At 35.2% G+C, this 27,577-nt stretch overlaps 1 protein-coding gene across 1 annotated transcript in view; it reads left to right on the forward strand.

Moving 5' to 3' along the window:
• SEMA3D (semaphorin 3D) overlaps window positions 1–26,880 on the forward strand; it is a 207,363-nt gene extending 180,483 nt beyond the window's left edge. Inside the window, exons 13-18 of the mRNA XM_055420629.2 lie at window positions 187–275; window positions 2,053–2,094; window positions 4,932–5,089; window positions 7,848–7,912; window positions 15,369–15,508; window positions 22,429–26,880. Coding sequence (XP_055276604.2) covers window positions 187–275; window positions 2,053–2,094; window positions 4,932–5,089; window positions 7,848–7,912; window positions 15,369–15,508; window positions 22,429–22,854 — 920 coding nt within the window. The 3' untranslated portion in view covers window positions 22,855–26,880. The remainder of the gene's footprint in view (window positions 1–186; window positions 276–2,052; window positions 2,095–4,931; window positions 5,090–7,847; window positions 7,913–15,368; window positions 15,509–22,428) is intronic.
• The last annotated feature ends 697 nt before the right edge of the window (window positions 26,881–27,577 follow it).

Consider the following 27,577-nt stretch of genomic DNA (forward strand, 5'->3'; position numbering starts at 1 on the left):
GTTCTATGAGCTGAAAGCTATAATATTTCAGAAGAGGAGAATCATATATTAATACATTAAGCTTCATTTCCTGATTTCTTGAAAGGCATTGAGAAAAAAAATGAGGGGAGCAATGTGAAGGTTGCTAATAAAATGTTTAAACATTGAAGTAGAAACAGAAGGATCATGGGTAATGTATTTTTTCAGACATTGGAACAGTCCTAAAAGTTGTCAGCATTTCAAAGGAGAAGTGGAATATGGAAGAGGTAGTACTGGAGGAGTTACAGATATTCAAGGTAAGACTTAGGCCAGAGTTCTGGGAGAAGAGACGGTGAACCTAAGCAGTTATTATATGGGACGTGTTTGTCTCAATATATCATCACTCTTTCTGGAGAAGTCTGTTCAGTTAAGTCCTTTATTTTTTGTTTCTTTAAGTGAAGGAAAAAAGTTTAAAAAGCAACAAGAGTAGGACTCACTCTCCCCTGTAGAATATAACTGAGCTTGGGACTCTTGGGACTACCCCTCATGACTGAGTTTTCCAAGCTTATGCTCAGACAAATCACTGCAGTAGATGAAAGCCTGGGATCTCTTTTACTATCCAGATGCTTTTCTGCTTTATAAATTTTACTTTTCAGTTTTTCCTCAGTTGAATTTGAGAAAACTAAAAAGTGTATAAATCATGTTTCCCTGCATTTCTATAAGGAAATTATTTTTTTTAAGTTTCATGATAGTAAATCTTTATGCTAATTTCCACTCAATCACCCAAAAAGTTAGTAGATCTAAAATAATAGTTCTCCAGATTTGGAGAATATCCTTAGACTTTTAGCAGTAAATCTGAATTGTGGCATTCTTTGTAGATGTTCAGTGAGATTCAGTTCAAAGTTATTTTCTAAAAATGAAATTAGAAATAAAATTGCATTTCTTAGAAGAGCTTTTGAAAAATATGCTGTCTTTTGTAACATTTTTGTTGAGACAGTTTATTAAAATATACTGTTTCCATGTGAACATCTATTGTCATAAAAGAGAGTAGAGCCCTCCACTGTGACAGGCTGAAGTTAATTAACATGCCGGGTTCCATTGGTTCCTGTTTACACTATGATGATACTAGTGGTCCAGGAGTTAGCAAGAACAAGACCTGATGTCTGCCATCTACTGAAAACAAAGCTTTGGTAAGTTCCTGAGGGAAAAGTCAATGTCAAATATAAGTGTGAACCCAGAGGCCAAAAATAAAGCCCCCACAACACATATAGGCATGTTAGACTGAGTCTTTTCAGTGGTTGTTAGTGGTCAAGAGGAATAGTTTGAATTCCACTCTTAAGATTAAACAATGAACCTGTCTGCTTAATTCATTTAAAAAAGTTATTTGATAGAATTTCCTCATTTAACATTTTTCTTTGCATTTCTTTCATATACTTTCTTAAAATTTTTATATCTATTTTGAGAAATGAATATATAGAGAAAGATTGATGATAGATGAAAAGAATTTTAAACATCCCATCTTCTCTTAGTTTGGGAACTTTTCTGTTTATATTTTAAATTTTATATTTCTTGCATAGAGATGTATTTCCTACAAATAAAACTTTCCCCCCATCAAATTATACACATCATGTTGTGTAGGGTTCTATAAAGAATATACTCATTCATAAGGAGCACTGTAACTCTTTAGAATTCTGCTACTTGAACAAGTTTTGAACTACTGATCTAAGTGAGAGCAGAAAGAGGCAATAAATAATTATGGAGATGTTCTTGTCAACACTAGTTTGAATTATATGGAAGCAGTTAAGATAAGCAAAGTCAGAAGAGGGAGAAACCTTATGGGTAACTGGGAACAATTTCCAATGCAGAATGCCTCCATATATATTTAGGTAATTTTTCTTTAATAAGAAACTATTTTGATAATTTTCATTAAGGTTGAATCACTGCACATGGGAAGGAAATAGCAAACATTAAGTTATTTTTCTCCTCTACATAACAGAGCCTTGAAGTTTACTCTAATTATCTTTGGTACAAGATAAAATATTGGCTACTATAAAAGACTGTTCCTGATTGCTAATAGTTAACTTCTATTTTCAGCATTCATCAATCATCTTGAACATGGAGTTGTCTCTGAAGCAGGTACTGTCTAATTTTTGTGTAAAAATTAGCCACAAAAGGAAGACTGTTTGAATCAAAGTTTATTTTAGGGAAAATCCACTGAGGCAGGAAGTTAAATTATAAATCTATAAAAAGCTTTAGATTGTTTCTTTTGTAACTGATTATTGGGCATTGTTTCAGCCTTGCCTTAGGAGACATGGAACCCAATTTCGTTAATTGAATAATACATTCTCCCTTTCTTTGGCTCTTGAAAATTGAGCTCACTTTCCTAGTCTCATGAGAATGCCATTCTGTCAAGGCTGTAAAGTAATTCATGTAGCAATAGAATACTAGCACTAAACATTAAAAATATTTTTTAATCAGGGAGTGTAGGCATTAGACTGCAGTGGCAAACAGCCCAATAGTTAACCTCCAACCTTCCACTTAATATCTTACTCCAGGAGTCAATTTCCTCAACAGTAAAGTTAGAAGAATAATATCTACCTCCTAATAAATTGGATGCTGTATGCAAAATTCTAGACAGAGAGCTGGTACTTTCTAAGTGTAAAATAGATGGTAGCTAATAATAATAATAATAATATTTAATATGATGTCACAGTTCTTGGATATGATACTCCAAACCCCAGTTGATTCAAGAGGTTCAGACTTGCTTTACCATTTCTATACATACTCTTGATATATAAGTAGAGCAAATGATAGATAATATGTTCAATATTAAGTTGTTGCTAAAATTGTCTCAATCCATAGCGTAAGTACACTTAGTACGATACAAGGATTATTAGGAAAATATCCAAGTAGATTTCTTGTTCAGTCTTTTCTGTTAATTTGTTCATTCATTTGACATTTAGTTCTTGAAGGCCTGCTATTGTCCTTGGAGGGTACAGAAATGGATGAATGGCATAAGTCTTCATCTCTAGAAACTCTCGTGGAGCTGAAAGGCAAAGGCACATGCAAACACAGTAGTGCAAAGGAGCCATGTACTAGGGAGACGGAAAAGAGAGAAACTGATGGAAAACGGGGCCAGGGGAGCAGGGGAGGAATCTAAGAGAAAGACAACTTGAGCTATGCAAGCTCTTGCAGTTAATCAGACAGAAAGAAGGATGGGATGGAGAAGCCAAGTAGAAGTGGGGAGCATTTGAAAATGTATAAAGAGTGAAAGATTGTAACTTATCCTAGTAAGTTTGTGTACAATTGGATCAAAGAGCATAACTGTGCTTATGGAGCAAGGAGGCTAGAAAGGAACCTGGGGAAGTAAAACAGCAGAAGAGTAGACACATCTTTGCCTGGATGCCCTCCTGAGAAGTTTAACATGTTTATCCAAGACAGTGAAAATCTTGAAAGATTTTAAGCAGGAGGGTGTCATGGTAAGATTTTCCTCTTAGAGAGAGCAGTCTGGTATGGCAGTGTGGAAGATGGATTGAGTCCTGGAAAGAGATGATAAGGACTTGAGACAAAGGCAGGGGAGAGGGAGGAGGAAGTAGATTAGAGAGTTCTGTATGAGAGAATGGAGAGATAAGGTGGCAGATGGAATGAGAGTGAAAGAAGATTCAGAGACAACTCCCAGATTTGTGCCTTGGGTGACTGGGATGCTGTGTCTTGGTCAGGTAGGATAGGAAGTGACTTCCCTGGTGGTCTAGTGGCTAAGACTCCATACTTCCACTTTAAAGGGACACAGGTTCCATCCCTGGTTGGGGAACTGAGAATTCCGCATGCCATACAACTAAAAGAAAAAGAAAGGTAGGGTAAGAAGCATAGATTTTGGGAATCAGTATGTGCATATTTATGTTGTTTTCAAGATACCACTGAGTCTTCGTACAGGAAGAAGAGTAAAGAATAGAACTGAAAAGAAGGAAACCCAACATTCACTACAGAGAAAGGAGTCATCAAATGAAACAGAAATCTTAGAAATAAAGAGAGAGAACAGAAGAAAAGGAAGAGTTTCAAGGATATTATAGAGAATTATATGGGAAAATAAATACTAAACAATATATGCATTTAGCCTCTTGGAGGTCTTAACTGGCAGATTAGTGGCTGGTAGGGGTTATAAGACAGAGTGCTATAGGTAGAGGACACATCTGTTATTTGTGCCAGTATCTATTTCTAGATTTTTTTCCCCTCCATTTAAAGCTTGGTATGTCTGCTAGACTTGACCGCATGTCGTTTGAAGGCACAGACAATGGCTTGTTCTCTTGGATGATCCCTCCCCTCTGCCACCACCACATGTCCTCAAATAAATTCATGTAAGGATGTGAGGATGCAGTGCCTTATTTTTAGGACTTATTTTCAAAATGTAATTTTATTTGCTGAGTTGTCAGTATCCTGCAGGCTTTTACATGTGACACAGCATCCCACAAGCCTCCTTAATACTTTCTTCACAGTGATACCAAATACTTTCTCTCTTATTTATAACTCATTTTCCTTCAGGGATCCGTACTTCATTAGCAAATGAAATGGTTAGTTAAAACCACAGAAAAAGTTCTAGAAACCTCCTTTTGGTCACTTCTTATGGCAGGAGAAGACCATCAGTGTTGCCTACAACATCTGTGCTTGATATAATCTACCAAAGTGTATTTTCAACTATTGAGAAAGAATTTGACATCTTAATTCCTCAGTCTAGCAGCTGGTTTTTGACCTTCTTAAATTACTGCCAAGGTTACTCTAGCTCTATAGAATGCTGTCCAATTCAGGATCAACATCTTCAAACCACCATCCAGCCAGACTGAAGACTGACTTATCTTACTCTTCCTGTGGCACCCGAGGAGACAGATTTAGATCTGTAATATGGTATTCAAGAAAGGGAAGTTCTTAAGACTAGGCTGAAAGATGCTTCTAATGCATTTGTTTTGCCTGATTTACAGCAACAATTGTATGTTGGTTCCCGAGACGGATTGGTTCAGCTTTCCTTGCACAGATGCGACACTTATGGGAAAGCGTGCGCAGACTGTTGTCTTGCCCGAGACCCCTACTGTGCCTGGGATGGACATGCATGCTCTCGATATGCGCCCACTTCAAAAAGGTGAGCAGCACCTCACGTTAAGAGGAAGCCTTCCATTTTACATGATGAACAGCTCACATGAAGTTGTGAGTAAAAGTTGGCCAATTGCTCTTGTAGTTAGTTTAAAGAGAAAACATACAGCAAACAAAGTCTGTGGTAGGGATATTATAAAGTAAGTGTTTTATAGTTTTTCATAAAGCTAAATTTAAGGAGAATAAAATAGAATGTTCTGAAATTTGGAAATGTGGAGGTTTTACCAAACCAGGTTTGTTTGTCTGACGCACAGCAAGCCAGTTGTGGAGATGCCAAGGTTTGCAGCAGAGAACAGGCTTTATTCATGAGGCAGTCAAGCGAGGAGACAGGAAACAAGTCTCAAGTCCACCTCCCCAAAGGCAAGGGACTCAGGATGTGTATGGGATAAACCTGAGACCTGGGGAGCCTGGGAAAGGTAATCGGAGATAGAAAAGGTGAGGTAAGCAGTGGCCTGTGCAGATGGAACTAAGCTACAGGCTTCTTCCTGGGATGCATGCTCGGAGGGTGGAGCTTTGGCTTCTGATGTCAAAAGGTCACTGGACACCCTCACATGCCCAGAGGGAAGGCCAGTGTCTTAACTGGCTTAGAGCTCAAACGGGACACAACCAACTCCAACAACTTGGGCAAAAAGCTCATTAGTTCAGGTTACCTGAGGCTTGGAGATATGCATTTTTTTGTAGCAACAATTAAAGCAAGCTTGATCAATGAAGGCAGGTTACAGGTTTAATGGATTTAACTGATTGATAACTCTTGATTTCAGAGCTTTAAAAAATTCTGATAATTGTTTATATCCTTTGCCTTCATCTTTGTCAGAAAGCATGAAAAGTTCGCTTTCTTTACTACTGTAGCCTTTGTACATTCTTCCTTTCTTCCCTTATTTATAAATATGAATATACTTATAGTTACTACTTTACAAATAATATATAAATGTATGTTTTTTGTAATACTGTAGATTATATACAGCCCACAGTACATCCCAGTGATTATGTGGAATTTTGCTTTTACTCCAACTTGGCCAATTTCTGCCATCCAGATATGCTTAAATATCAAACTATGTCCCACTCCTTGTAACTTATTGCTTTATGTACTCTTAAAAGTAATGTCATTGTAGGCCAACCGTACCCAGGCTAGGAATTTATTTACATACGCATGGGCAAAAAAGTACCGCAAATTATATGTTTGTTCATTTCAGCACTGTTTCCAAGCAAAATTATTGGAAACAACCTGAGTGCTCATTAATATGAGTTATGGTGGCTGATATATTATAATATCATTGTTTTAAAATGTGGTTTACAGTAACACTATTTATTAAAGTATCACCCAAAGTATATTTTGTTCTAGGTAAAATGTCAGCAAACTGTATATATATATATATTTAATCTTTAGATCTTAACAAGATAGCAGGTAAGCATACAATAGTCCTAATACTACATATGCACTTCTATTTTTTGAAAGTTAACTGATCTGTTAAATTATAAATTCTAGTATCTCAGATTGACTGTATAGTACAAAAACAGGCACAATGCCAAGACCTTTTTGTATTTCCTGAAATCTCTGAATTGAATGAAAGTGGGCACATACCATTATTTCAAGTTTAAAGTAAAAAGTCACAACATTTTTGTTAGTTTTTGACAAAGAATATACTCATCCTAGGTAGTCTTTGGGCAATGCTTTTCTTTTCTAGAACCTAAAAAACAGGAATGGTTATTAGTTGGTAATGAACCTTCAGTGTGATGAATTGATCCTGTTCCTTATGAAGCCAAGATTTAAAAACATTCTTGACCTTATGTACCTTATACCATCATATTTTTTTCTTTTTGTATTTCCCAGGACTGTATCTCTGATCTTGCAGACATGCCACTGTGATGTTCTCCCTTACCTAACATAATGTTTGTGTGAGCCAAAAAATGTGTATGATAGATGAATCTTCCACAAGACTGTCATCCAGTCAGCATTCCCCTTAAGGAACACCCTAGTATCACAGAATGTTCATTGTGACATTTGTGATCTCTGATGTGGCAACATAAAATAGCCAAAGCAAATGAAACCGCATGCTGAGTGTAAGATTTATTTAACCTAGATGTAGCAGATTTTTTTAATATACAATACTTATTATTTTCTCTTCAGGAAAACATGTGATGATAATATACAAGGCCATTATTTTATTATTACTATCATTAGCATCACTATGAGAGAAACATTGTGAACTGTCAGTAGATAGGAATAACATCTAGCCATGCATGCCATTTCAAACTTGTTCTTCTGTTTCAAATAATATTTATCTTGTTGTTTATCACATAAATAATGAATCTTCATATGATAAAGCATTTTATATTTGTGCGTACTTTCCTACCCACTGACTAAAGTTCTTTTATATCTTATTACTTTCCATTGACTGACTAAAAAAAAGAAGATACAAATAGTTACCCCCCATTGGGTATAGATAAAAACTAGCGTACATTTATATTCAACCTGTTGTGCTGAATAATTTGTCAAAATCAAAGAAAAATTGTAGTGGCTAAAAAAATTCAGATATTGCTAAAAAAAGATCTATTCTGTTAGGACTCTACCTGACTAGTAGTACTTGGATTAATGTTGCAGTGATTGGAATACTGACTTGCATTTATGTTAAGCAGTGAAACAAGTACAGTTCTGCTTCTACTACTGTTATTAGTATTAAATGTAGACTTTTTGTATTCCAGATATCATGCTTGAAGTTCTAAACAGTTTAATCCCTTTTCTATAGGCGAGCTAGACGCCAAGATGTGAAGTATGGGGACCCAATCACCCAATGCTGGGACATAGAAGACAGTAAGTATAGGTCTATTTTTCTTTACTCCCATTGAAAACTGTAAGCCTAATCTTTGTGTGTCTTTTTTATTATATGACTTAAAACATCTTTTATGTAGGAAGATCCCATTTTGTGTAACGCTTGTGCTCTGGAAAAGCAATAGAGGGTTTTATAAATCAGCCCCCTGTTCATGTGCCTAAGTGAATATAATTCTTATATTGTTATTTGTTTCATATGGCTTTTAAAATTCCTATACCTTTTCCCTCCTTTTTTACTGCCTTGTCCATCCTTATAAAGTTTGAAACTGTCATTAGAGATAAAGCAGAATATAGTCCAAAACATACGGACATTTAAACCGTCCCAGAAGAGACTCTCCAAGAAAAGTTTGATTAAAGGGCTGAACTTATTAGAAAGAAACTTTAGGTAGCCTGTGCATTATTTGTATTCACTTATTAATTCATGTACCATTCAATCAGTAAATATTTATTAAGTGAGTTCCATGTGCATATAATTGACCCGGTCATACTTTGAGACAAGGAGACTCCTTAGATAACTTACAGTTCTTTGGGGAGATGTCATAAGGTACAAATCGTGATGTGGGAGTTTAGGGAAAAAAAAGAGAGATCACCAGAGGCTGTATTATTCAGAGAAAATGTCATAGAAAGGAGGATCTTGAAAGTCTGGACGTGAGAAGGGAGGAGTAGAAAATTGAGAGAAAGTCTGTTGAATGACTCTGGTAACAGAGAATATAATCTGTAAACGTATATATTCCAGAGCCTCAGTTACTTTCCACTCTCAAGCTCTGTCTTCAGATAGAAAATATATGCACACAAGTGCACGCACACACACAAACACACATGTGACTGGAGGAAGAACGGAACTGCCTTCCCGTCATCACATTGTTACCGCCCACCACTGAATAAACAACCCACATTTCATAGTCTGTAACTGGTGGTCTGGCAGAGTTTTCTTAATTTAAAAACAAAACAATTGTTTATAATTTAAAATATCATTCTTCTGAAAAAACAGGCAGTAGTCCAGAATAGGACATTTGTTTTCTTGTTCCAATGTGCAGGTGACTCACTGTAACAGCCTGTGTTTTATTTAGCAATCATTACTGTGTGCTGTGCATACAGCTTTTCACATGTGCATATGAGATTAGCAGCGACTGTTTTAGGTATGGTGGATATGCTCAGCAGTAAAGAATCCTCCTGCCAATGCAGGAGATCCGGGTTCCATCCCTGGGTCAGGAAGATTCCCTAGAGAAGGAAATGGCAACCCACTCCTGTGTTCTTGCCTGGGAAGTCCCATGGATAGAGGAGCCTGGCAGGGCTACAGTCCACAGGTCACAAAAGAGTTGAAAACAACTTAGCGACTAAATGACAACAAATGAACAAAAAAGAAAACAACCTGCACATTCACGGATTTTAAATTTAAGTGTGTGTTAGGGGAGGGAGCGAGCAACAAACATAAAAACAAGTAAAATATATGCCATGTTATAAGGACTTATAAAAGACTGTTGCTGCCTAAGGCACTTACAACCTCTGTCTCCACTTCATCATATCCCCTTCTTGTTATGCTCCATTGTACACTGTCTTTTCCAAGCACCATCACCACTCTAATTCAGTCCAGTTTTTGTCAAGTTCACCAAGTGATTTCCTCCCTTGCCAAATCCAATGCACACTTTTCAGCACTCATTATTACTTACTCTCTAGCTCCCTCCTCCCTGAAACACTTTCTTCCCTTGGCTTCCATGCAGTGGTGCAGTGATATGCTGGAACCAGTTCTTATGGCCCCATCAGAGCTGATTGTTTATAATGCAGGAGTTGTTTGAGCTGGTTTTAAACCATTGGTACCTTGAATCAGCTATGGTGGGAGTTCTTATACCAAAAAAATCAGCAAGTACTACAAATCAGGGCCTTGCATTTACAGAGATGGTCTCCTAACACATGTATGCTTCATGGCACCACATGGACAACTTCTGGTTTTTCTTTTACCATATAGGCTTCTCCTTCTGAGTGTTCTTAACTTTCCTTTTCATTCTACTACCTAAACAGTCCATCTCTGTCTATTCACTCCTTAACACCATCCATTTCAATACTATTGGAGGCTTTTTTTTTTAAATTGAAGTATAGTTGATTTACAGTGTTGTGTTAGTTTCTGGTGTATAGCAAAGTGATTTAGTTATTTTGTTGTTGTTCAGTTGCTAAGTTGTGTCAGACTCTTAATGACTCCATGGACTGTAGACCACCAGGCTTCTCTGCCCATGGGATTTTCCAGGCAAGAACACTGGAATGGGTTCCCATTTCCTTCTCCAGGGAACCTTCCCAACCCAAGGATCGAACCTGCATCTCCTGCATTTGCAGGCTGATTCTTGACTACTGAGTCATCAGGGAGGCCGTTATGTATTTGTTCTTCATATTCTCTTCCATTATGGTTTAACAGGATATTGAGTATAGTTCCCTGTGAAATACAGTAATTGTTGTTGTTCAGTCACCCAGTCATGTCTGGATCTTTGCAACCCCATAGACTGTGGCACGCCAGGGCTCCCAGTCCCTCACCACTCACCATCTCCTGGAGTTTGCCCAAGTTCATGTCCACTGCATTGGTGATGCCATCAAGCTATCTCATCCTCTCGTGCCCTCTTCTCCTTCTGCCTTCAATCTTTCCCAGTATCAGGGACTTTTCCAGTGAGTCAGCTGTTCACATCAAGTGACCAAAATACTGGAGCTTCAGCATCAGTCCCTCCAATTCAGGGTTGATTTATGTTAAGATTGATTGGTTTGATCTCCTTGCAGTCCAAGGGACTCGCAGGAGTCCTCTCCAGCACCACAGTTTGAAGACATTAGTTCTCTCTGGTGCTCTGCCTTCTTTACAGTACAGCTTTCACAACCGTATGTGACCACGGGGAAGACCATAGCCTTGACTGTATGGACCTTTGTCAGCAGTGTAACATCTCTGCTTTTCAACACACGGTTTAGGTTTGTCATAGCTTTCCTGCTGATAAGCGGTCATCTTCTATAGAGTAGGACCTTTTTTTATTTTTTAATCCATTCTAATATATAATAGTTTGTATCTACTAATCCCACATTCTCAATCCATCGCTTCCTTATCCCCTTCCCCCTTGGCAACCCTTAGTGTTTTTTCTGTGTGGGTGAATCTGTTTCATAGATAAGTCCATCTGTGTCATATTTTAAATTCCACATATAAGTGATATATAGTATATGTCTTTTTTCTTTCTGACCTACTTAGTATGATAATCTCTAGGATCATCCATGCAGCTGCACATGTCATTATTGCATTTCTGTTTATGGCTGTGTACTATTCCATTATATACACGTGTGTGTGTGTATGAACATTAGGAAAATCTTCTTTATCCATTCATCTGTTGATGGACATTTAGGTTGCTTCCGTGTCTTAACTGTTGTAAATATTGCTGCTGTAAACATTTAGAGTGTGTGTGCGTGTGTGCTAAATTGCTTCAGTCATGTCAGACTCTTTGGGTTGGACTGTAGCCCACCAGGCTCCTCTGTCCATGGGATTCTCCAAGTGAGAATACTAGAGTGAGTTGACATGCCCTCCTCCAGGAGATTTTCCTGACCCATGGATTGAACCTGCATCCCTTATGTTTTCTTCATTGGCAGATGGGTTCTTTACCATTAGGGCCAGCTGGGAAGCCCATGATCTTTTGAAATTAGTTTCTCTAAAGCTCTATTCTGGTTCCTATCTCAATCCTGTCCGCATTTATTTCCTCTGTACCTGAAGAACTCTTCACTTCAGGTGTCCACATGGCTCTATCCTCACATCATTTTATTCCGTGATTGAAATGTTAGTATCAGTGTTAATTTCTCAGAGACACCCTTTCTGGCCAACCTACCTGAAATACCTTTCTTCCCTTCTATCCCTAATTATCCCCTAATCTGCTTTATTTTCACTTGTACTGCATAACACAGCCAGATAGTATATTATCTATTCATTCACTTGATTACTTTGTCTCTGTCACTGGAATATAAAGGTGGTGAATTTGCCTGCCATAATCACTAATATTTTCCCTGAATTGAAAATAATGCCAGCGTGGTAGGCAAAAAAAAATGTCTGCATCATACTTAGGTGAAGGAAGGGATACTCAGAGGGATAGCACTTGAGCTGTTTCTTAAAGAAACAATCACACTTTCCTAAGTAGATGAAGTAACAGGTATTAAAATCAGAAAGGACTCACATAGGTTTGGTTAAGTTAGTGACTGTCCCTATGTTATTCTATGGAGTTTGTGTTTACCCTGTAAGTGATAAGGAACTATTTCATATTACTAATAAAAGTTGTTTTTAAAAATAAAAGTAATTTATTTAGGTAGTTTGGTGATTGATTGGAATAGGAGAAGTCAGTGATAGAGAATCAATTGTGAGAATTAAAGTAGAAATTAAGAGGGTATTTTCAAACTAAGGGTTTTCAATCTCAAGGAAGAGAAAGGGTTACATTTGATCAGTTGCTTTTGGTAAAGAAGAGAGGATATGAGTTGCTTATAACCCACCATAAATATGCGTTGCATTGACCTGGGAATCAAGTTTTGAATAACTGGCAAATAGATGTTTCCTTTCTTCCTTCTTTTGTTCATCAATTGTTATATACTGTGATATTGCAAGGTTATTAATGATAGTGTTAAAACAATGTTAACTATATATAATCTTGCTCCACTGATAACAGTGACATGTCCTAAGTGTATTATGAAGAAACAGTCCAGATATTTCTCTATGAAAAAAAAATTTTGCCTGCAATCTGAAAGATTAAAATGTTCTTTAAAATTATTTTACACTTAAATGAAAGATACATTTCCTACTCTTTAAAAACATTTTGTATGCAACTTTTGTACCTTTAAAAATGGATAGTAATAAAACACTTGTGAAAGTGCTGCACTCAGTAGGCCAGCAAATGTGGAAAACTCAGCAGTGGCCATAGGACTGGAAAAGATCAGTTTTCATTCCAATCCCAAAGAAAGGCAGTGCCAAAGAATGCTCAAACTACCGCACAATTCCACTCATCTCACACACTAGTAAAGTAATGCTCAAAATTCTCCAAGCCAACCTTCAACAGTTCGTGAACCATGAACTTCCAGATGTTCAAGCTGGTTTTAGAAAAGACAGAGGAACCTGAGATCCAATTGCCAACATCTGCTGGATCATCGAAAAAGCAAGAGAGTTCCAAAGAAACATCTACTTCTGCTTTACTGACTATGCCAAAGCCTTTGACAGTGTGGACCACAACAAACAGTGGAAAATTCTGAAAGAGATGGGAATACCAGACCACCTGACCTGCTTCCTGGGAAATCTGTATGCAGGTCAGGAAGCAACAGTTAGAACTGGACTTGAAACAACAGACTGGTTCCAAATAGGGAAAGGAGTACATCAAGGCTGTATATTGTCATCCTGCTCATTTAACTTATATGCATAGAACATCATGAGAAACGCTGGGCTGGAAGAAGGACAAGCTGGAATCAAGATTGCTGGAAGAAATAGCAATAACCTCAGATATGCAGATGACACCATCCTTATGGCAGAAAGCGAAGAACTAAAGAGCCTCTTGATGAAAGTGAAAGAGGCGAGTGAAAACTAAGATCATGGCATCTGGTTCCAACCCTTCATGGCAAATAGATGGGGAAACAGTGGAAACAGTGTCAGACTTTATTTTTCTGGGCTCCAAAATCACTGCAGATGGTGACTGCAGCCATGAAATTAAAAGACGCTTGCTCCTTGGAAGGAAAGTTATGACCAACCTAGACAGCATATTAAAACGCAGAGACTTTACTTTGCCAACAAAGGTCCATCTAGTTAAACGTATGGTTTTTCCAGTAGTCATGTATGGATGTGAGAGTTGGACTATAAAGAGAGCTGAGTGCTGAAGAATTGATGCTTTGAACACACACGTATATGTTTAAATTTACAAATAGAAAATTTTAAACTCAGAGATAAACATTATTGGAAAATTCAGTTAATTAATTTGTAGTAAAACTGATGTGGGGATGATTTTGTGTCAAAGGGTCACTTTCTACTGATTTGAAGATGGATTTCATATAATCAGCTCATTATTTCACTTTTCCAGTTGATTTCACTAATTTAACATTTACTTAATTGACTTGTTCTTCAGTTGAATCCATCTAATTGAATTTCTCCCAAGCCCTTTCCCTGTCACCTAACAATCAGCCTGCATCCTCCTTGCTCTGTTCATGAACTCCCTTTGCTCAGGAAAAGTCTCTGTTACTGTGAAATGATGCATGTCTTTCTCCTCCGTGATCGGCACTGGTGATCTTCCTGTGCATTAGGAATTTATTGACTGAAAATTGTGGCTATAATCTGTTGAACTGGCAGAGAGAGAGTGGACAGACTACAGATTTCAAGTGGAATCCATGCATTTTGATGGTTAGATAAGGTTAATTCATAATAGGGTCAGCATGCTTGACTTAATCTTTGCTGGTAAGACACAAATAAGTTCAAAAGAAGTTTCTAGAAAAGAAACCTAACTATTGGATGCATGTGCATTCATACCATTTGCTGATAATTCAGGGTGCTTAGATTTAGGATTCACTTAAGTCCCTTAAGGCTTACTCTGGTTTATGCCTAAAATGCTAAGTGGGCCCATCTGCAGAATTGAGACATCTGAATATACGTTGAAAAAGTGCATGTTTGGCCCAGGCTGAGAAGCCGTCATTTTTTATTTGATCAAATTTGAGCTACAGATCTTAGATCACACATGGGACACAGCCTTTGGCTACTCTGGATGGAATGTATTTCAGATGGTACAGTTGATTTACGAGAAGAAGGTGTCTGAGACACTGATCCTTTAGCCTCCCGTTAACTGTCTTACTGAAGATACATGTGGGGCTATAATATCACTCTAAATAAAAGAGAACATTTTGGGTGTAGATAATATCCTGATTCAGAGTATTAGAATATCCAGCATATTAGCGTCATCATAGAATTTCATCAAGTCTAGAGAAGTACACTTACATTTCTGATACTGAAATGTCATATGGTCATAACATATGGTTTGTGGTCAGTTCTGTGGACCAATTCATAGTGAATTTGTCTTTAAAGGTGAAATAAATTGCTCTTGCAGAACCATCTACAAAATTGATTATATTTTCTACAAATTAAAAAGTTTAAAGTTAAAAGATGTTGAAGTTTATTCAGTGCAACTCAGAGGCTCAATGTTAGTTATATCTTGGGAATTCTTATTTTAAAAAATAAACTGCAAAAGTTAATATATTGATGAAAAAATAAAAACTGAAACACTAGGATAGAGTTTGAAAATCAATCTATTAGTATTTTACTCATAGGTAACAAATACTATGCTATGAATTTCATTTCTCTTTAATAATGTATATGAATCTTTCCCTCATGGCATCTGTTCTAAATCAGTCTATTTTCCCATTGCTTTTAAAAATCAGGTCAAGGTTAATCTCCTATTCCATGTTTGCTTTCCAGGCACTAGTCATGAAGCTGCTGATGAAAAGGTGATTTTTGGCATTGAATTTAATTCAACCTTTCTGGAATGTATACCTAAATCCCAGCAAGCATCTATTAAGTGGTATATCCAGCGGTCAGGAGATGAACATCGAGAGGAGGTAAGTTATAGTCATCAAAGATCACCTTGAGGGAAAGAGTGTAAGACTTACATCAAATTTAGGTTGTGAGAGAAGATGTTCGACTTTTAGTGCCAAATGCAGCTCTTATCACTACTTGATAACAAAGAAAGTAAAATTTTATACTCTGGTATCCAAGGTAACAATGCTTTTGAGAGACAAATAGCCCAATTTAATGCAAATGTGTTAATGAAATACATTTAGAAGCAGACAAATAAAAAATGTACATGATTCTTCCTCAACTTTTTGTTTTTCATAGATTCTCTATATTTTAGAACAATTCCTGATCAAGAATGAGACTTTTCCCTCACAGTAGCACAATGAATAAATTCTAACTCACATTGTATTCAGTTTAGACTATAAAATGAAGCATGTCAAATTTGTACAAAAATGGAAGTATATATCGTATCATATCATCACGTGAATAAGTTGGATAAGTATCTAGACAACTGTACCTTTTCAATCTAGTGTATTAAAATTAAATCAACAGAGGGAAAAGTAATATGGATGCTCTACTTTTCACTTTTTCCTGTTTCAGTTTTTCTAACACATATATGTGTTTAAAACATATTACAAAGATTTTGTGAGATAGGTAAGTTATATATGTTACTGAATTTAATGAGATGAGTTTGGGTAGTCTGAGAAATTGTATATTAATATTATTTGAACATCATGAAACAGGTTAAATGACAGAATATGAGAAACCAGTGATAATCTAGAATTCTAAAAGTCCCAGTATTAAATTAAGAATAATGTAATTGGAATGAACACAGGGTCAGAATTAGATGAGTTGAATAATGACTCTTTGGTAATATTACTGAAGTCCCATGGGCCAAAATTTTCTAAGGTAAATAAAATAAATGCAAAAGTTCCTGTCAAAATGAAATGAAAAAAAAAATCACATATGAGTATGTGAATTTCAAAGCAGAGCATTACTCACAAGTGTAAAATAATTCATATAACATTGCAGAAACTCTCTGTCTGGGAGGATGTGTGAAATAGGAAGTAGCACTAATGTGTTCACCCTGACTGCTGAGGGTTTCTGAGCAGGTGGTGACTTCTCTAGCACTCAGTTTCTCTGCCATATAAGTAGGAGGACCAGATGTCCTCTAAAATATCAGCCTTCTTGTTAACTCTATAAACATTTAAATAGGATATGTAATCAGTCAAACATTACTCTGGAATTATGGTTCTCAACTTCAGGCAGTTTTGCTCCTAAAGTATTCATATTTTTGGTTGTTGTGACTGCATGAGGAGAGGATGCCACTGGCGTCTAGTAGGTAGAGGTCAAGGATGATGCTAATCATGGTGAAATGCTCAGTCCCTCACAATAAATAACTATCTAACCCCACCCAAATGTCAGTAGTGCTGAGGCTGAGAAACCTTGGAGTCAAAGAGCCAACTTTTATGGTATGGTCCACCGTTAAACTAAGAAGCTCTTCATCTAAGAAAAATTTCTCTATCAAAATATTGACCCTTCACATATTTAATACTAAGGGAATAACTCATGTCCTTATGTCATAATTGTCCTTGTGTCAAATATGACAAACAATTGTCCTTATGTCAAATTCTCTAATAAAACTTGATTCTTGTTACATCCAGAAGTTTTAAGAATATGGCATATCCATATTTATACTAAGTGTTTAAGAGTCTCATTTTTTACAAATATATAGTAAAGTTTTATCTGATGTAAAAATGATTTAAATTCAAGATATAAAGCATTTATTATTTATCCATGAAATATTGGAAGGGCATTAATATGAATTTTTTAACATGTAGGTTTTCTTTTAGTTACATTACAGTATTTTATTTTTGAATATTTCAAATGACTATTTTTAATTTTAGTCAATGAAGTTTGATGATTTCTTTTCAGTTAAATATAATTTATTAATAACGATTTTCTTCCTCCATGACAAATTTAATCTAACTTTAAAAAAATGTTGAACTCTGCTTGGGGTGCCCTGCCAGTTATAAATACATACATTTGCCTATGCATGTTTGCATTCATATATTTTATGTTTCCAGAAAAAATTATGCATTACTTTAATGTACATTTTAACAGCTTATCATACAGTCATGGTGGTTCCAAGCTCCATAAATTTCAATGGAGCAGAAATAGTGTATTTATTGAATTATACTTAAAATATTTTAGCTGTAATGTTTCAACTGATATGTTCATCTATCTTTGTAAATAGGCAGTTATACATTGCCCAGGATATGCAATACTGCTTCCTGAGCTGAGGAAAGGCACAAAATCCAGACTAGATTTGAAACATTTTTCCCAGCAGGATACCCTCTGCTCTTTACCAAGAAGGTCACAGTTTGAAATCTTTCCTCCACTCAAAAAAAAAACAACAAAAAACAAAGCCTGAGGGAAGGCCCAGGATCCCCTGTGTCACAGAGGCTGTCACCAGGTTATTCTCTGCCAGGAGGAGAACGTTTCCTTGCCGAGTTCTTTCACAGTTGGGTGCTGTTGGGAAGGTCATGAGTCAGTTGTCTGCTGACTTCCTTATAGAGCTGTTCTTGAAATTGATGATGTTTATGCTGTAACCAGCAAGTTAATTGACAGTCCCCAAGCTTTTATTGAACTTTTGAGATCTGAATAAACAATATACCATTTGTGATAGTAATTTTTCCGTGGATTTTTAAAATATTTTAAAAACACCTTCAAATGTTTGTATGTTTCTATCTGTAGGTCTTTATTTCTGTTGCTTTTATTATAAAAGCGATATAAATGGTTTTGAAAATACAGTAACATATAAAAGACTATGAGATCACAAAGTGTAGATAATCACACATATATTTTGATCTCTATTTAAGGTTTTTTTTCCTACTAACCATTACACTATCAGCAATTTCCCCTGCCATTCAATTTTAATACATGATTCCTGTCCCACACCCTTGCCAGCCTGATGCCACAATCATCCACTCACGTTCCATGTTTTATTTAAATAGCTTGTGTTACCTCTTAAATTAATCAATTTTCCTTAGCTAAATCTTTCTCTGCTTGTGTGTTTTATTAGAACAGATTCTTAAATGTAAAATAAGTGAGTTGACTTTAATATTCTTACATCTTTGGATAAACAACTGTATATTGCTAATTTCTCATCAAAGTCACCATACTGGCAAACGGCCTTACCTATTACTTGCATGGTTTATGTTGATACATTCATTTAAAAATTTTAATAAACCCTTTATATATTTAAATAGTAACATTTAACATTATGCATAAGTAACTTTTTATTATGTTTTATATCTCTAAAATTCTTTTGTGTGTTCAAAACACACACATTTGGACACATCTATTGATTTATATGATTTCTCACTTGTGCTTAGAAGTGCCTTCCCCAATAAAAACATATATATATTTTCTCATCATTTTATGATTTTACTTTTACAATTGCAATTTTTTGTCTTTTTGGGGTTTTTTGTCCCTACTGCATGGCATGTAGGATCTCAGTTCCCCAACCAGGGATAAACCCTTGCTCCCTGAAATGGAAGCACAGAGTCTTAACTACTGGACTGCCAGGGAAGTCCCTACAATTATAGTTTATATTTTATATTTACATTTACTACAAGATATTAATCAAGAATGAGTTATGTATTCATTTGATATTTTTTCTCTTTTAAATAATAAGCCAGTTGCCTCAGCACTATTTTTAAATAAGTCTTTGTCTATCTTTGTTGAAGGGAAATACTCTTGAAGCCCTAGTCACTTCAAAGACACATGCTTTAGCTATGAAAGACCTGACAGGTGAATTATCTGCAAAGGAATTACCATTAGGCTGCTATTATCAGAGAATCAAGTCCCTGACCTTTACCTGCTGCTTAATACCTAACTGTCCTTTGTCCCATTCCATGTTTCTCTTTTCATTTTAAATGAATTACCCTTCAATGAAGATCTACATTTAATAATGCCAAATATATTATCCTTGTTCACATTAGGCAAATGGATAGTCGACCCGAGTTCAAGCGTGGTTTTGATTTGTAAGGCTGAGCAGCTTTTACATATCACTAGAGTGGAGAAAATTCTATGAGTTTAAATCAGTGGCCATAGATTACATTATCTCTTTGTAGAGGAGCTGAATTTTCTAAATTGACTGTGCTGACATTTCACTGTCGAGATGCAGTCTGCATAATGCATCCTATTCCAGCATGGAATGAAAGCATTACAGAGAATGAGAATGTGAAGGAGGCAAATGTTAATCAATCAGTTAATTTCTGGGTTACAGATTTCTATCTCTAGATTGCAAAAATCCTATGAAAATATATCAGTTAAAAATGTTTTGTTACAGATACCATTTCATTAAAGGCATATTTTTTAAATTTTAAGAAGACAGAAAAAAAATCCCTTAAATTATCTCATAGAATTTAGATAAATCCTAAAAGAAATTCATTAAAGCAAACTTTTTATCTGTAGGTCAAAACCCAAAGAAAATGTAAGCATTCCATCAAAGAAAGGAAAAGTGAAGGACCCCGATGGGGTAATGAAATGCCAGGTGTTTATGAAACCATGAATCCTGTAGGGACAGAAGTAGACTGGAAAAGAGGCTAGACTTCAGAGTAAATAATATAAACAGGACATAAAACGAGAATGGCAAAAATAATGATAAAATGTTGTGTAATTTGTGTGAAATCACAAAGTCATCGTTCCTTCCTGTCAGAAGCTTGAAAAGAACAATAAAAAGTATTGAGTCAGAGCTGTAACAATCTCTAAGAGTCACAAAAATTCAGTTTAGCAAGATAGGATGGATGGGACACATGTATACCTTTGACCGATTTATACTGATGTATGGCAAAGACCATTATAATATTGTAAAGCAATTATCCTCCAATTAAAACAGATAAATTAGAAAAAAAAATTAGCAAGAATACCAGCTAGAAAAGAAAATCCAAAGATGAACTGTAACTGAAGTCACCCACTTTAATCATCTTGCTGTTAATAATAACCACAGGCCATTTTCCGTTAAATCACAGAAGTAAAGTTTCAGAACATCACCTCTCCAGCAGTATAGCAGTAGTCTATGATGCTTCTAATAATACTTCACATTTAACCTTCAAAGAGCTTTACTTTTAACTACCCCCGCTACCCCGCTCCCAAATACACCATATGCTGTGTCACCAACTTGATAAATGGGAGACCAATCAGGGAAGATAAATGAATAGTCATAGGAAGTAGAGCAGAAAGGAACCAGAACCTAAGCTATGGAGTCAGAATTTCAGTTTCTTGATCTAAGATATATGTAAATTAAAAAAATAATTCCTACAATATAAAATTATTTAAAACAAAAAATATAGTACATGTTAAATTTTAGATTGTCATTTTTGTTTAATCTTTTAGAGTTCTACCAATTCAAATTCAACTTTTACCATAGGCAGGAGATTTCTATAGTTTCTAAGAATATAAATGAATTCAACATGAGTTTTATTATAGTAGCATTTTAAAATGTCTGGGCCTTTAGTATAAATCCATTAGAAAAAAAAAAAAGCTACACACCAACTCAACCAAATAGGCAAAGTAAGGGGAACAAGGAAACCCATGATGGTGTGGATTCAGTGTAGAGCAAAGGCAGGGCTGGAGACCATTCAGCCTCATTAACCAGGGATCTGAGCTGTGACCTGCCTTTGGCCTCGTGTGGTACCCCGCCAGCTGCACTTCTCTGGCACAGAAGGTGGTTGGTCATATACTTGTGAGTTAACTGGGCTGGTAGCCAGAGATGTTTCTTTTCCTTTTCTCATATTTCCAGAATAGGGGGATTTTTTCCTACATATTTTTCACATAAAGATGCAAAGTATAGTCCACCCACTGTGAATAAATTTAATTTAGCCGTCTTTATGCCTCTTTTATTTCCATCAGCTCAAAGTCCACAATACAGGGGCAGATGTATAAACTGGGAAACCTTCCAGACTTCTTTGTTGTTGTTGTCGTTATTCTACTTAGTGCTGAGCCCACTCAACAATACTCCACATTAAACAGGGCTCTTGTGTTGGTAAACATGCCTCTAGTTTATTGAAGATAGGTTCACTATTCACACCAGACTGGATGCCAGGCAAGCTTAACCATTTGAATTGTCTTTCTGTACTATTGCTTCAAAGGGCAAAGAGCATCACATTCCAGGGGAGGTTCTTTTTGTTCACTGAGCTTTCTCACACTCAAAGTCACATCACAATGTTATACTATACTGAGGTATGGGAAGTATTTTCACAGATGACATCGTCTAAAGTATCATACAGACACACAGTATCAAAATTCAACTCATAGTAAAAAGAGAAATTCAGCTTTAAATGTTGCTATCCCTCTGACTATACGGTCCTACTCAGTTACAGCTCTAACGTCCCAAAGGCTGCGTCCTCCATGCCTTTCCACTTGACTTTTAACAAGTCACCACTTACAGTTTCCATATGCTATTCAGCTCATTTATTTGGCAATATCTAGAAAAAAGAGTTAATTCCTTTCAGAATCATCATCCTCTTTTACATGATAGGTAGTAGTGTGCACTAAAGCTCTTTTTCTACACAGTGACTGCCAATGTTACATCCTAGTTCTGAAATTCAGATACAAATCAGTGTTCTTAGAATACCAATTAGTATGTGGAATCTCTTGTAAAGATGGTCAGCTGATAGTTTCCAGGTTTACTTCATTTTCATGACTTTTTATTTCTATCTGTAGATTGGGAGGAAAAACTAATTATATTCCAAAGACTCAGTTAGATATGATCAGATGCAACCATACATTTCTGGGGGCAGCTACTTGAGCTGAATTTTTCACTCTCTTCCACAATGGCTGACAGTATTATGCTTAATGACAGAGAGATGGGGACTAGATCTTTTAGATTCATCTAAGTAAAACTATGCAGCCTCTCTGGCTCTCATTTATTACCTACCTTTTTTCAACTCTGCAGGTAAAACCCGATGAAAGGATCATCAAAACAGAATATGGGCTACTGATTCGAAGTCTGCAGAAGAAGGACTCTGGGCTGTATTACTGCAAAGCACAGGAGCACACTTTTATCCACACCATAGTGAAGCTGACTTTGAATGTCATTGAGAATGAACAGATGGAAAACACCCAGAGGGCAGAGCATGAGGAGGGGCGGGTCAAGGATCTGTTGGCTGAGTCAAGGTTGAGATATAAAGACTACATCCAAATCCTTAGCAGCCCAAACTTCAGCCTAGACCAGTACTGTGAACAGATGTGGCACAGGGAGAAGCGGAGACAACGGAACAAGGGCAGCCCGAAGTGGAAGCACATGCAGGAAATGAAGAAGAAACGAAATCGAAGACATCACAGAGACCTGGAAGAACTTTCTAGAGCTGTGGCCACATAGTTTTCTATTTAATTTAAAGAAAAGAACTCTTTACCTGCAAAAACACTGTTGTCTGTTTTATTCATCCTTATACTAACTCAAAAGAGCTTTCCATGGAGTTTTGCTAAAGCACAAGAACAGTAATCTGAATACGACTATATGGTGGATATGGCATTAGTAAGGGTGAATCATTCATCTGAACCAGTTTTCCAAGAACTAAAACTTATACCTGCAAAGTATCAGAATTATCCTCAAAACAGGGGCTTTACACTTGTAAATGTTTTATATTCTGAGTTTTTGAATTTATTATGTAAGTAACTGAGCTAAGAAAGCATCAAGTTTGACATTGAAAATAAGGTGCTTTATGTCCTTTGCATGGCCTTTAAGCATGGAGTTTACCATGCAGTTGTTGCTTTATGTTCTTATGAACGAATATATCATTCCACTTTAGAACTGGCTACCTGGTGGTAGGATTGGAGGGAAGATGCAAAATATAGCTCACAGTATCAACAGGAACTTTCCCAGTGAGCCATTTGCTCTTGGTGTATGGTTTGGACATTTGGAGAGCTGCATTACTCCTTTCAGACCCCAGCGGTTACAATTTAGTGTCTTGCAGCATTGATTTACTGAAGGGCATAAATGTTCCTCCCAGGATTCCTTGTGACTTGTCAGGATAACAGGTTCACAGAGAGAACTTGGTGCTCAGTTATGTGTTTTTAGAATATATGCTGAGCTTTATAGGGACAGAATGCTTAATAAATATTTTAATAGGGTATGGGAAAGCAATTTAATAAAGGAAAACATCATGAAGTATACTGCATCCTAATGGGAGGGCACGCAGATGGGATTTGTTAAGAGAAAGAAAGCCATAAATTCTGGCTTTGGGGAAAACTCCTATCCCCATAAAAAGGAAGAACAATCACAAATACAGTGGATGAAAGGTAATGTGGCTTTATGCACTGGAGTATAAGTAGCTGCCAATTTGTAATTCACCTGTTTAAAAAAAAACAAAAACTCTAGATTATAAGAAACTGCAAGCAAAAGCCTGAGGAAAAGTTACATTTTCTAAAGGATCATGGGAAGAAAGAATACAAATTTATTTACAACCAATAGAATTTCAGTATGTACTGCCTCTCTTTCTTCTAAAAATTTCATCATACTCTATAAATTATTTCTATTTAGTGTCTTTATTCTCTCCTAAATAATGGATTATTAGATTTTATTTGAGTGAATAGGAAAAAACAATATATACATATATATAGAGATAGAATTAGATAGACAACAGTCGTGGGGAGTGGGAATACTATGTATTTGTTAAATAATGAAATGCAAAAATTTTTACAACGGAAAGGGTTAAATTAACTCTTTGACATCTATTTTCTTCACAACCTTTTTTGCATTTCTGAGATTATATGCTGTATAATCTCATTGTTTTAGTAATTTAATAATAAATAAGTCTACTGCATGTAAAGAAAACAAACTCACATTAACATTTTTCACGTTTTGTTAGTGCATTCAAATGTTTCCAATTTGACCTTCCCTCTGAATATGTATGGTATGTTTCCTGCCTGTTTAAGAAGGACTCACCTTTCCTTCATACAACACAAAACCCTTAGCCTTCTTCTGTTTTGCCTTTTCACGCCCTTTTTAGTGTGAAATGAAAAATTAGTCACTTCCTCACACAGAAGGCAGCTTTTCAGAAAACTAAATAGCAGACATTGCTTGTTTCTCATGCATTGTACGTGTCTTGAAAGTAAAAGCCTCTGAGAAGGCAACTTATTACAGAGTTCAGTATCATGTCTGTTCCTGGCTTTATGCTCAAAACGTTCTATCTTACACTCATTGTACTTGCGTTGCTTACCTACTCAAAGAAGTCACACTGATCTATGATGTTGTCACCTTTTGATAGGATACTCATAAGCATTTGTAGGTGTTTTAGTATAAGGAAAACTTAAGGAAGATAGTTTTTTTAAGTGAACCAGAACAAATCACTCTATTAAAAAGTAATCCATAAGAATAGTTCAAGCAAGATCAGACTGCTAACAAGAGTGTTTGAAACTATTGATTTGCTGGCTTAAAATCTTCCTGGAACTCATAATAAGTTCAAAGCATATAAGTGTGAGTAAAGATTTCCAAATATGTGTATATTATACAGTAATGATCAAATTATGGATACCTTTGAGAGAATTATATGAAACTCAAGTGTTAGGATTGACTTGTGAAAATAAATTTGGTTTTCATCAAAATATAAATGTCCAAGCCATTTTTTAATTAATTCTTTCTTAGTTATTCAGAAAAAAAGTTAGGAATTTTAATGGACAGCTAAATTTTAATGGCTGCTTTGGATCCTAATCTATTAATTTATAATAACTACTTAAAAATGTTTGAAATATTGTTAGTAAAAAAGTCATGTAATAAATAAAATTTTATTGGCAAGGATTTATGTATATTTATAAAAACAAGACATCTAATTTTTTGATCTTTTAATTGCCTAGAACACTTAGTGGAACAGTGTGAATATATTAAGTCTAGAGATAAGACACAATGTATACTTCCTCACCACTGAAAGTTTTTACCAAATTTTCTTTGAAATAATGAAAAATAAAATTATAGTTAATAGTTTCAAATTTGCCAAAAAATCAGCTTTTTATAGAGAGGTCTTAATGTCTGTGTTTAGCCTTAGTTTTATGGGTTTTTTTCCCCTATGTTTTGAATACATGTCTCTGACTTGCATATTCATCATTTGAATTTCATTCCAGCTAAATCTGAATTTCATGCTGCTAAATCCTGACTGTGCATTCATTTACATTCAATGTATTATGAATTTTAAGTTAGTTTAGAAATGGATAGTCTAAATAATTAATGTAGAACCTATTTTTCCCCAAAGAACTCAAAACACCACATTCACATGATTAAAAAACACATTTTTTAAAATCAACCAAATTATTTAAGAAATGGAAAATAGAGAAAATTAGACATGTGCAAAATCTACAACATAGTGAAAGAATTATAACTCACACCATACCTCACAAATCCGTTAGCTAAATACTGCTTACCTACAATATGCTGCCTGCAAAATAGGTTTACTCTTGAATTGTTCCTTTGCTCTAATTTTCAGTTCTTTATATGCTATTAAGTTTTGTTTCTGCTGAATTGTATAAACTCAAGCAAAAAATAAGTTTACAGTTGCCAGTGCCTGTTATTCTACATTATATTGAAAATTAAAATTTCAAGGACAATTAGACAGCCTCCAGATGTCAACAAAATGTTAAATTGAACAAAAACATTAAACACTGATATTTTAAAACTTAAATATAATCTCATGAAATATCATAAATAAAACTGGAAATGAAAGCTGAAACAGCTTCCCTTTATAATTTGTCTTGGACAAAATGTTGGAATTCATTAGCCTTATTGGGAATGGAGAATTTAGAAAAAAGAGATATTTAAAATGTTTTTGTAGAACTATTTTTCTCACAGTAAATGACAATATTTAAATAATTTAATTTACATTTGAGGTTAGAAAAAGATCTAAAATTCCAAGATTTGACACATTGACAGTGCAAAGACAGGAACATATATATGACTTATACCTCTCATTTAAATATTGTGTCATATTAAAGTATTTATGGTATGTTTGAAATAGGTGATTTTGGGGGGAAGGGCAAAAAAATCTGTCAGTTAACTGTGTAATTTAATTCTTAATAATTGTAAGTGGTTAGCAATCTACTTTGAATTTATAGTTTTGCTATTTTAAAAGAAATGTAGTCTTGTAATCTAAAATAATTGCAAGTTGCTAAATGTATATTTTGGTTGTATTATAATAAAATGCAAACATTAGTGTTTTATGGTTATAAACAGAATGTTGGTTTGTGTGCAAGTTTTGTTTTCAAACCCTAAACATGATAACCAAATTTTACACATAGAATCACACTGACTCAAATACAGAGGAAAATATCTCCTAAAAATTTTAGTAGATATATTTTGCACTGTAAGTTTGCAATAATTTCCCATATGAAAAAAAGAATAATTTTCTCGTCCCATCATTATAATTATATACTTAAGCTTTACTGTGATTTAATTTAGACTTGAGTAGACTGAATTAATATTACTACTCAAGTAACAACTTTTAAGATTTCCAATTACCATTCTATAAGTGAAAATTAAAAATAATTATCTGTATTATAGCCGTATGAATTTAAATTTTTAAAGGAATAAAATGAGGTTTCTGGTTTTGTTTTATAAAGAATTTACTTGAATTTCTTTTAGAGAAAATTACATTTCTTATTGATTTGTTACACCCATTAGGATATTTTATATTTGCAAATAGATAATATTATAATATCCCAAACCTAAAATGAAATAACTTGTAGGGATAATGTGTAAAGAAATGTCAAGTTTTCTGAATGCTTTGACAAACTTCAAACATGAGAATTTATGGTAATGTGTATATATAAAAATTTAAAAAGAAAAATCTTTTATAGGGTCCTCTTAAAGAGCATGCCCAAGCTGTTATTATAAATAAAACTACAACCTAAGATTAAAAACTGAAAAAATTCCATGTGTATTTGTTTGACTATAGTAAGACATGGGAGTGATCCTGAGGAAAAAGGAGACAAAAGTTTAGCATTAGAGAATCAAAAACAACTATAACCGCACAACTTGTTATCTGCATTAGTATGATTTGCTAGTCCAGGAAAATCATGCCTAGGATGATGAAAATGTAAACAACTATTTTTTGTTT

The sequence above is a fragment of the Moschus berezovskii genome, chromosome 3 (assembly GCF_049115385.1).
Source record: "Moschus berezovskii isolate FMDL1 chromosome 3, NW_MosBer_1.0, whole genome shotgun sequence".
Classification (NCBI taxonomy): Eukaryota; Metazoa; Chordata; class Mammalia; order Artiodactyla; family Moschidae; genus Moschus; species Moschus berezovskii.